Source organism: Berghia stephanieae, chromosome 1, assembly GCF_034508935.2.
Source record: "Berghia stephanieae isolate SIO BIC M18660-M18661 chromosome 1, UCSD_Bste_1.3, whole genome shotgun sequence".
Classification (NCBI taxonomy): Eukaryota; Metazoa; Mollusca; class Gastropoda; order Nudibranchia; family Aeolidiidae; genus Berghia; species Berghia stephanieae.
The window spans coordinates 74,126,102-74,138,601 of record NC_088360.1 but is presented as its reverse complement, the minus strand read 5'-3'; the positions used below and the strand labels follow the sequence as shown (position 1 = coordinate 74,138,601).

General features: G+C 35.7%; 1 protein-coding gene across 3 annotated transcripts in view; it reads right to left on the bottom strand.

Annotated features, from left to right (window-relative positions):
• Nucleotides 1-12,500, bottom strand: part of LOC144956688 (neuroglian-like) — a 70,121-nt gene that overhangs the window by 18,512 nt on the left and 39,109 nt on the right. For 2 of the 3 annotated variants that reach the window (XM_078887348.1, XM_078887357.1), the window contains exons 20-24: nt 12,192-12,325; nt 10,669-10,906; nt 6,328-6,450; nt 5,303-5,488; nt 4,568-4,687 (exon numbers count right to left, since the gene is read on the bottom strand). The exons of the other annotated variant lie outside the window; for it this stretch is intronic. In XM_078887348.1, the coding sequence (XP_078743474.1) occupies nt 4,568-4,687; nt 5,303-5,488; nt 6,328-6,450; nt 10,669-10,906; nt 12,192-12,325 (801 nt within the window). The remainder of the gene's footprint in view (nt 1-4,567; nt 4,688-5,302; nt 5,489-6,327; nt 6,451-10,668; nt 10,907-12,191; nt 12,326-12,500) is intronic. 3 annotated transcript variants of the gene reach the window in all.

Sequence of the window (12,500 nt, the reverse complement as noted above, 5' to 3'; positions counted from 1 at the left end):
ATTAACCCTGAAAACTACGATTTTTATTTTCCTATTTCAAATAGGCAGGTCTGCTATGACAAGTATCAGTTCCATAGTCAAAAAAAGACAAACAACAACAAAGTTTATTTAATCTTAGGCTTTAGCCAATAATTCATACAATACAATTAAGACACAATAATGCTACCAATCTCTCCTCATGCATTCGTTAGACTATAACAATAACGACCGTGTTATCTTTACTCCTTACCCAACTAACCCCTAGCTTCCCGCCTCTTCATCGCGAACTATCTTATGTATGTATTAGCTTCAGGACGGGCAAGTACGGAATCTGCCCACCCTTACTTTAAACGTATTTATTTCCTCTATAACTTAGTTAGAATTCAACTCTCTCTTTTTTCAGAAGAGTATTTCTCGTATACTAATTCAATTGTTGAGAATACCAAAATGGTGGTTTTATTTTATATATTTATTTAGTCGTGACTTTTGAATAAAAGTGTTTTGTTTTATTAGAGGGAATACAATAGAATATACATTGTTTTGCAAAAATATTTAGCCTGACAATAAAAATACAGCGGTAATTACTTTCAGAATTTGAAAAAAAAATAATTTGTTTAAAAAAAAAATAAATAAATAAATGAGAAGCACTAAAGTAAACGAGAAAAAAAAAAAGAAATAATTTAAACGGATTTAAAAATATAAAAACAACACAAGTTAATACTAACTTGATATAATATTAGTAAATCAATAAATTTAATTCAATACTGGAACCTTCCCAATGTCATTACATCAATAGTACCAGCACAAGTAAGGCAATAAATAAGAAAAAGTTCGTTTGCCAAAATCTCTATTTAGTGTTCACTGGTTTATAAGGTGGGCTCATTTGAATTAGCCCGACCTAGAACTAGAGAGGCCAGACAGCAAACTCGGAGTTCAGCGTCAGGCGACGTGACGATGAGATGACGATGTGGGCGGAGTGGAGTGGGGGGGGGGGGGGGGGGGGTGATAAAAAGAACAGGAGCGTATCCTGGTTTATGCATTACGGGGTGCATGGTGATTTTCAATCTATCAAAAATACACACAAATTGATTTTAGTACGAAGATCAAGTTTAAGTACTAACTGTTAAAATGATCTAATTTAAATTAGATTATTTCGGACATGGTAATACAGCATAAAACTTGAAAAAACAGGCTGGTATTTGCCCACCCTGCCCATTATTACCAGCCGTCCCTGTGTGTAATCATGTATTATAATAACCTGTAATGTGTTTTCCAACCACCACATCATCTACTACTACAACCACCACCACAATATCATCACTAACACCACTACTACAACCACCAGCCCCACATCATTATCACTACCACTACTACTACACCACCACCAGCACATCATCATCACTACCACTACTGCAATCACCACAACCACATCGTCATCACTACCACTACTACTGCAACCACCACCACCATATCATCATCATTACCACTACTACCACAACCACCACCACCACTACTACTACAACCACCACCACATCACTACCTCAACTACTACAACCACCACCGCAATAGCATCACTACCACTACTACTACAACCACCACAACCACATCGTCATCACGACCACTACTACTACAACCACCACCATATCATTACCATTACCACTATTACTACAACCACCACTACCACCATATCATTACCATTACCACTACTACTACAACCACCACAACCACATCGTCATCACTACCACTACTACTGCAACCACCACTACCACCATATCATCACCATTACAACTACTACTACAACCACCACAACCACATCATCATCACTACCACTACTACTACAACCACCACCACATCATCATCACTATCACTACTACTACAACTACAGCCACCACCACATTATCATCACTACCACTACTACTACTGCAACCACCACCACCATATCATCATCATTGAAATTTTTTTTTTTAAAATTGAGCTTTATATAGTGCAATATCTACTAAATGTGCTCAAAGCGCTTTACAAGGGGTCCCTGGTCAACATTTAACATGTAGGACGGGACATGACGCCTGTTAGGCGATATTACAATTTTTCGGACAAAGACAACTCTGTTAACGGCCAGGTACTCATTTTACACCTGAGTACGGTGAGAGAATGTGAGTAAAGAGCCTTTTCCAAGGACTCAACTATGCGCCGAGCGCGAGGCTCGAACCCAGGACCTTCCGATCCGGAAGCGAGTGTCATACTACTAGACCACATAGCCGCATCATTACCACTACTACTACAAACACCACCACCACATCATCATCACGACCACTACTACTACAACCACCACCACCACCATATCATTACCATTACCACTACTACTACAACAACCACCACATCATCATCACTACCACTACTACTACAACTACAATCATCACCACCACCACATCAACATCACTATTACTACTACAACTACAACCACCACCAACACCACATCACCTCACTAACACTCGGTACTACAATCACTACCATTAGGTTTTGGAGCTTTACTTCATTTGAAATAAGGAAACTTCGGAATTGTATTTGGCATTGTGTTTATATATCATAATATAATTCTAATCAGTTATCTATTTAGAACTAGATACTATACAATATGTATGCCAAATACCACCCCAATTCCCCTTTCTTGTGTGCGGGAATTCCTCTTTCGGCATTGAAATTGAGTGTGAGAGAGTCATCACTACACACATAAACAACAGAAACAATTTAAAAACAAGACTATGACACGCAACCACTCACACACGAGGCTATACTATTTATCCTTTTCTCTATATAGAATAGGACAAGACAAACAATAGCTTGACTCTCGCTACACTTCGAATTGATGTTTGTCGTCTCACGAGTTCAACTCTCGGTCGACCTGTCAATATTCCTTTTTGCCTCGGACGTAATCATTAACCCTCTCGTGTTTAGATTCTTTTTGGGGGAGTAGATAATGAGTTCCCTATATGGCCATGTCAATCATGTAGACATCCTTTGATGATATAAGCCTACTCTTTGATATCTGTAGTCGCCTTTTCATTTTCTACGGTCACTCATGGCTAAACTCCGCCCAGAAACGATTTCATAGGTCCGTCCATCACCAAATTTCAAACTTTTGTTCTCGTGAGTTCTTAAGTTTTTTGACCGAAGAACGATTGGCTACTGAGCATCTTGACCCTTCAACGATTGGTCGTTCTGGCAGCTCACGTGTCAACAGCCGTCAACAATGAATTGAATCATCGTTTAGGCAGTGGAAGACGGCCATGGAATAGTTGCATCACATCGCCACGTTGTTGAATAAATTATCCAGGCATGGTCGATAGGTAAAAAAGCCAAATTATGTTCTAGTAACATTTGAAACAAACAAAGTATATCACTGATCTCGTCTCTTTGAGATATAAAGAATGATATAAAAATCAAGAAAATCGGCCGATAAATAAAAAAGTTGCTAAAAAAAGCTAAAATAAACAAAAGCAATTTTTAAAATCAAATTTATTCGTAAAACAGTTGGTTTTCAACCGATTTTTATGAAACAAAGACCAATGTACTTCTTTTTTCAAGCTGATTTCAGCAATGTGACTTTCAAATTCCTCAGAATTATATTTTTTACTTTTAGATTTTAGCTTTTAGGCCTACTCAATAAGGTGTTATATTCCTTGCATAACAATAGCGTAATACATCGACGGGGAGAAGCGTCTTTGTTTCGGCCAGCTGGATAGATAGCCTGTGATTGGTCGAAGACTTTGAGACGCTTGATTCACAATTCTACACGAACGGACCCTGGCGGTCTATCAAAGAGGTGTTACAAATTTATTTATCGAGTATTTTTCTTGGTGCTAAAATTACAAAGTAATAATTTCACATCAGAAAAAATAACTATGAAGTTCCTATCTCTTTATTACAATAAAATTAATACCTCGAATGACAAAATCGACCCACAAATAAGGGAGTTATAAATTATTCATAATATTTTTTAAAGTTTACAATAATTGTCTTCAAAGTCATTTTTCATCACCAAAGTCGTAATTTTTTACCGATTTTTAACAAACAAAGTGCAATGTCAATGATTTTCACCCGCAAATAAAATAGGATTTAAATCGCAATTTCTGAAACATATTTTCTTTTCTGTCGGCAAATTTATAAAAATCAAAGCTGAAAACGCCCTGCGGCAGTGACAGGGCCTGTCATTTCCTTCACAACGATTGGATTTTACTTACTGAGGCCAGTCTTGGCTACCCCGCCCATGAATATTAATGCCGCTGTCGGTTTTTGTCGGGTTGAATCTTAAAGAGTTAATAGAATGTTGTGTGGTTTTGCCCGTGAAGAAAACCTTAAGAAGTCACATTTATATCATTTTAGAGAGATCGTTTTGAATAATATTGAGTTAAACGAGCGAGCAGCAACTTGTTTTCATGAACGGCCGATCAGCGCTTGTTTACTATAGTAACGCGATTCCCAGCCAACAGCAAAATGGCGGATATTTTTCTCATCGAGGCCGCTGGTTGGTTAGCCAATAAGAGCACCGTACGGTTTCCATTGGGTAAATTCCTTGATTCAGCCCTACCTTCCTGTTTATACTGCACATAGACCACCGAGCCGGATTCAGCAAATTGATCTGTCCACCAAGACACATTGATATGGTTGTCTCCTACGTTCACTATGTGGAATCGTGGAAGCTCCAGCGCTGAAGAGTATGAGATGATGTAATCATTAAACCAAACAATATAAGGTTATTGAATTCCTGTATGTATATCTAAAATGTACATGGTGCATTTCCACTATTTATTTTACTCAATGCTCAATGCGCTTCACAATTCTTGAAACATCCCCACAGGCTACAAATCTGACGCCTGCCAGACACTCGTAAAATACAAGTCTAGTCTGCTTATAGCCAAGTACATTGCCACACTTGAATTCGGTGAGGTTATGTTCTTGAAGTACCTTTTCCATAGACACGATAATGAATAATAGTTTATATTAAAATTTACAAAACAAGGATCGCACGCTCGATCAATAACTCTCCATGATGATAATGATAAGGATGATGATGATGGTGATGATAATTATGAGGATGATGATAATGACGATGATGGTGATGATAATGATGATGATGATGATGATGATGATGATGATGATGATGATGATGATGATGATGATGATGATGATGATGATGATGATGACGATGATGATGATGATGATGATGATGATGATGATGATGATGATGATAATAATGACGATGAGAAGGAGGAGGAGGATAGGGAGAAAGCCTTAGAATTACAAAATCATAACAACATTATACCTCGTGGAGCGTTTGTTGTCCGTTCAATAAAATAACTTTCCCCACGGCCGGCCACTGTCTTTGCCCAGATGTGGATTCTGTATTTAGTCAAGGGACGTAATCCATCAACCATTACGCTGGTGGCGTATGGATCTGTTATTGACGGTTGCAATTCTTGCATTTCTTCCAGTTCGAGGCCCCGTTTCACTGGTGAGAAAAAAAATTTGACGTCATTTATTATTATCAAAATATCTTTTTGCTTTACATATATTGGAAAATATTCGTAGCAATTATCTTATTTTAATTTTTTTTTAAAGAGTGAAAAGAGCAATTTTGTCATTGTTTAGCATAAAAAGATTAGAATTCAATAAATATTGCATTTGCATTGTGGCCCTGTGTACAAACGCCTTTCCTACCGGACAAACTCTATGAAGCTTTACATTATTTTGACAAATTGATTAAACTAAAATATTTGAAAAAGCACTATTTTTGATATTGGTTTCCAAAGGAAAAAGGATCGAGTTGTTTTGACATTATTATTGAATAGCATAGGCATCTGTAATTGGTCTACCCTCACGTTCGATTATTTGTAAGTATGATTAATCGAGCGTAATTGTGGACATGGTTTAACGTTGTTGTAAAGGAGTATAGCTTGCGTTGGTTTGCGAGTATTTCCATTATAACAATGAGCCCATAACAATTTGGGTTATCTGACCTGCAAATATGCACAATATCGGTCAACCCTTATAAAATGCTTTTTATTCTTCTTATTTTGGCTCCAAAACTTTTACTCCATATAAGGATGAATTCAAATACTACAACTACCCACTCTGTAACCCAATCTGTCAACATGATCTTATATTAGAGTCTTTTTAAAGACTTTCTGACATATTGCGATTCATTTGAATCTATCAATACTATGAAGGAAATGTTGAAAGTTAGAATCCTTTTAAAAAGTGTTTTGTTATCGTGTGGTAAAGTAGTCCAGCCAGAAGAGTACTCAACTCTTACGCATAGCGAATCCTTATCATATCATTTACTCCTACCTTCTTGATATCCTACGTCGTAACCAATGATTTTTGTACGATCATCTAAAGGTCTATCCCAGCGTATGGTAATATGATTGTCTCCGATCACCTCGGCATCCATGAAAGCAACTGGGCCAGGAACTAAAAGTAAACATAAAATTATCTGTTGTGCATTATGATATGATAATTGAATTAATATATTTTTACAAATTTCTCTACACAATGGATTTTTTTCTGATCCAAAACATATTATGACATCAGCAAAAGTCATTGTTACTGTCCTTTTGTGTCTTTAGCCGAATTTTTCTAGCCGTCAAAATTTTTTATAAGAAAGTATTAATTGTGATAATATGGTTTTTGTATTAAATGATAGAATCCATATAATAATAATAATAATAATAATAATAATAATAATAATAATAATAATAATAATAATAATAATAATAACAACAACAATCATGACAATTGTAAAGTGTTTTACATTATAACGATAATATATTGATTTACCAACTTAAAGGAAGAACCATTACCAAATTACGTAACAGAATTTCAGAATATCTGAGCAGGTAGTTTACAACAAAAAAGTACGAGGGATGTTAGAGTAGAAATATACATTGAATACTAACCGTCAAAATTAAATTTGTTTACAAAATGGTCACTTCACTTTACCCCATTCTCCTGACCGAGGTGATCATATGGCGCTGGCTTCCGGCGACAACAGACGTGTTGTGAATGTTTACCTATTTTCTACACATATTTTTATTCATTTATCATTCAATCGTCGGAATTTAAGCCTAATTTTTATTCAAAATGGATGTGAAGTATATATTGTTCCTGATTTTTATATTTATTAGTATATTTATAAGCATAAATGGTGTTTTAGCCTGTGATTTTGCTGCCAAAATAAGCCTATCGATAACTTATATTTCAGAGACTCTCCGATCCCTCCAACCCGTGTCACCCCACCACCCACTATTGACACATCGTTTATTAAAGTAAGAAAGAGGGGGAGAAAAGGAGGAATAAAAACAAATTTAACAGACGGCCTTTTCGTCCATTTTTACCCTGTGTAGTGACAAGTAATGTAAGATCACTGAAAAATAAAATTGATGAACTGTTTTCACTGTGTCGTTTTAATAGTGACTATCGTCAAGCCTCCATAATAGCGTTAACAGAGACTTGGCTATCTCCTCACATACCATCATCATGTTTTAATATTGAACAATATTCACTATTTCGAGGAGATCGGACTAATGTAAATAAACGAACTGGGGTGGGGTGTGCACATATATTAACAACAAATGGTGCCACCCCAATAACAGTCAGATAAAGAAAATGTATTGTGACGATTATATTGAATTTATTACTGTTTCGTCACGACCATATTATCTACCCCGAGAATATACTCATGTCATCATCATCAACGTCTACATTCCACCATCATCAGACAACACCACAGCGAAAAATATTTTGAGGAAAGAAATACAGGACATTCAAATTAAGTCACCCGATGCCGTATTGATGGTCACTGGCGATTTTAACCAATGTAACGATTTTACTCTCCCTGGACTTCATCAATACGTGGACTGCGAGACAAGGGACAAAAAAACATTAGATTTATTCCTGTGTAATATTAAAAATAGTTATAAATGTTTACCCCGTGCCCCATTAGGTTTATCTGACCACTGCATGCTCTTGCTACTCCCCACCTACCGCCCTGTTTTTAAACGTGTAAAACCAGTAAAGAAAAGTGTACAGATCTGGAACGGAAGTGTGTGTGAAGATTTGCGTGGTTGTTTTGAATGCACTGACTGGAATGTTTTTAACGAATCATGTGATAGTGTGGATGAGCTGAATGACTGTGTGAGTGAGTATTTAAAATTCTGTGAACAGCTAGTGTCTTGTAAAAAAGAAATAAAATATTATCCTAACAACAAGCCTTGGATAACAAAAGATCTAAAACTTTTATTGAACCAAAAGAAAACTCTCTATACTAGTGGAAACAAAAAAGATCTGAAAACAAAACAAAAAGAGATAAAGAGGGTAATATCTAGTTGTAGAGATAAGTACAAAAATAAAATTGAAAAATGCTTTTCTTCTGGGGATATACGGGACACGTGGCGGGGGCTTAAAACTGCTGTGAACTATAATCCAAAGCCCACGATTATATCAGAAGATATCGAAATTGAAACTTTAAATAAATTTTATTCACGTTTCGACACAGCAAACAAATTTGATATTGAAAATGAAAAACATAAATTAGACAGGGCTTTGGAAGATGAAATGACTATTGAGGTCAGTGAAGAGGAAACGAGATTCGTATTTTCGAAACTAAACGAGAGGAAGGCTGCTGGGCCGGATGGATTGAAAGGAAAACTATTAAAGGAATGTGCCCACCAGTTTTCCCCCATTTATACACATATTTTTAACTGGTCCCTCCAATGCGTTTCGATCCCTGAAATTTGGAAAACTTCAAAAATTATTCCTGTTCCAAAAAAAGAAAAAATTGAAACTATGAACGATCTCAGACCTGTTGCACTGACTTCAATAGTCATGAAATCTTTAGAAAAACTTGTTCTTGTTAAAATTAGGAATCAGTTTATGCCATTGAGTGATAGTCATCAATTTGCTTACAAACCAGGACGTGGCGTAGAGGATGCCATTTTGCTGTTTACAAACAACATCTACAGGCATCTAGATCACGCTAGGAGCTATTGCAGATTGCTTTTTGCAGATTTTTCTTCAGCGTTCAATACAATGCAACCTCAGTTGGTTGTTCAAAAATTGACTAGTCTGAATTTAAACAAGTATATAATTGCTTGGGTGCTCGAATTTCTTACGGAGAGAGCACAATATGTTCAATTAGGACAAAACAAATCTTCCTGTATAACTACAAATACTGATGCTCCTCAGGGTTGTGTATTGTCCCCTGTATTATTCACAATATACACGAATGACTGTAGAAGTCAAAACCTGAGTGTACCTTTAATAAAGTTTGCAGATGACACCGCTCTTCAAGGTCTCATAACAAATGGCAACGAAGTGGCTTATAGGCAAGAAATTGATAGATTTGTGTCTTGGTGTGATGCCCACCACCTAGAGCTTAACATAAGCAAGACAAAGGAGCTAGTGATTGACTTTAGGAGAGTGAAGGAACCGATAGAACCGTTAAAATTAAAGGACCAATTCGTCCAGCGAGTTCCTCACTACAAATACCTTGGTGTAACGATTGATGACAGGCTCAAGTGGGATGAACACTTGAAAATAATTAGGCATAAGATGTGCAGACGTACATATTTTTTTATCAAAACTCTCTCAGTTTAGAATAGATAAAACCCTCTGCACATTATTTTATAGAGCAGTCATCGAAAGTGTTTTGTCATTTTGTATAACAGCTTGGGGAGGCAATTGCTTAGCAGTGGAAAGGAACAAAATAAATTCAAATATTAAAAAATCCATTAAACGCTATATAAATGATGTTGACGATGTAGATCTTTTATACGAGAAATTTTGTATAAATAAAATAACTAAAATATTAAATGACCAGTATCATCCACTAAGACCATCAATTATTATGTCAGAAAGAAGTGGTCGCCCTTTCTCTATTTCAACGAAAACAGAGAGACACCGAAAATCTTTTCTGCCGTCCAGTATTAGGCTTTATAACAACAAGCAATAATCATTTTATATAATTATTTCTCATTTTTACTTTAAAAAAATATAAATATTAATTTATTAATTTATTTGTTTTGCAATCTTTTCAATTTTCAATTTATAGTGACAGTTTTAACTATTTTACAGTGTTTGAAATTATTCATATTATAAAGCGCAGCTCTGGTTATAGAGCTGCTCCTTTTTTATATATATACATCCTATTTCCATTGTATTTTTATCTTATGTGTAAATTATAACACGTCTGTACAAAAAATTTCCGTTTTGGGATGCAATAAAGTATTATTATTATTATTATTATTATTATTATTATCATAGAGAAGACATGAGAGATGACTTTGCAGTAAGGGTTCTCCATCTAGATCTGTCTTCAGCTTTCCTCATAAGATTTTACTAATGCCTCATGGCGAGAAACATGGCTAAATAGAGACAATTTTCTTCTTTTGACAGGAGGGATTCCTGTGATTTGCAACTACTGTAATAGCGTAATCGTTTTCATAAAGAGTGCGATAAATGATGACACAATTCTGGTTTCACTGAAGCAGTGTAGAGGTTAAGATTTGATGTAGGCCCAGAGTAACATGTTGAACCCTATATGTAAAGAATTAAGAAGAAAAAAAACTCAAAAAAAAAAACACCACAAAAAGAAAAAAAAAACAAACAAACAAACAAAAAAAACAAACTCACATCCTGGACGACTTCGGAATCGAATGATTTCGGAAGGTCTTCCGATAAAGAAGTTGTTGACAACGGCCACTGTAGCTTCCACGTTTGTGTTTGGCAACATGTGACGAATGGTGGCGTTGAAGACATCCCCCATTTTCTCTAGAACGCTAGCGTTGGCCCATTGAGGGACGTAGTAAGACGCGGGCAACATCCATTGTCTAATCGTTTCAATCCTATTTCCTTCCTCCCACATTTGGACCTATGAATCAATAAGAATTAATGCAATATCTAAATAATGTAAATGTTGCTGCTCGAAGCTCGAGGAGATCAATAACAATGTGAAATTGAATGTAAGCTTCAATTTAATTACGAAAGCAGAATGGACCTTTCGGGTTTCCCCTTTATCAACAAACAGGATGAATGAAACACTACATATGAATAAGATGATGTGGTAGTGGCGTTAACACCCATTCTGTCTGCTTTCGTAATTAAATTGAAGCTTACATTCAATTTCACATTGTTATTTATTGCAATATCTAAATAAATCTAACAAACATACAAAAGAAAAAGACAAATCATTACATAGTGATAGTCTTATAGAGAAAGTTGAAGTTGATATTATTGAAATATGAGGAGAGGAAATGTAACACAACTTTGAGGATTTGTAAATGGGAAAACATCATAAAAAATGTAAAGCCTTCATTTTTTATAATTGTGCAAGGTTTTATTGAAATTAAAATCGAATCAATAAAATATAATTTTTTAGGTGCTTGACGAGAAAAGATAATGATGATGGCACAAAAAGGATTCAAAATATTCACTTCACCAAATTTAGGCCTGTCTCGATCCTCCTCTAACAAGACTGTTACTATAGATAATATAATGATAAGATAAATTTAGTATAGCGATGATGATAAATAATGTGATGATAGAATTAGGCAAAGCCCATAGTATTTACACACGCCCTCCAACCCACCCACTTTTTTTCTGAGACCATAGATACAGAAAAGCCATAGACAGCGTCAATTACCTATCACAAGCCGTGATCTTGATTACTTTTAACTATTTTATTATCTTAACATTATGATTATCCGTGTTAATTTAATCGAGTTCCAAAATTATCTAATGTTTCATTTTATAGTTTTAAATCTTGTTAACAGAATCGAAGAGAACGAAATGTTGGATGAATGAATTTCATAACCTTTTGACAGACTATGCCACTGCATTTAACTTATGCAATAATATGATGACTAGTAATACGTAAGAGAGAGAAAAAAATCAAATATTATTTCAACATTTTTCGTGATCAGAAAAAACAAACAGACCCAAAAAGATAACGAAACCACAGAAACAAACAATGACAAACTACAATTCGCCAGAAAACAATGAAAATAATAACTCAATAAACACAACAGGTTACCAAGTATCGACATAAACCAACAAGCACGGCTACGCGCGCGCACGCACATACATACACACACACACACACACACACACACGAACGCGCGCGCGCGTATACACAGTGGATCACGACCGTCTTTTACCTGAAATCCATTGAATTCTCCCTTAATCTTGCTTTTGGGTCGGCCAATCTCTTTCCTAGGAAACCGCCACTGTAGGACAACACTATCATCCCTTATCTCAGGGTTCTCTAATTCCGTGGGGGTAATAATGGGCACTGGAAACAATAAATTCGGGTCTTTATGTAAAGTAACATACACTATATTATGTGCTCAAAGCGCTCTAAAAAACGTGTGCATTTACATAGCGCAATATTCAAAGCGCTTTACAAGTGCCCCCCCCCCCCTAAAAAAAAAACAAAAAAACAAAAACAAAAACAAAACCCCAGCAAC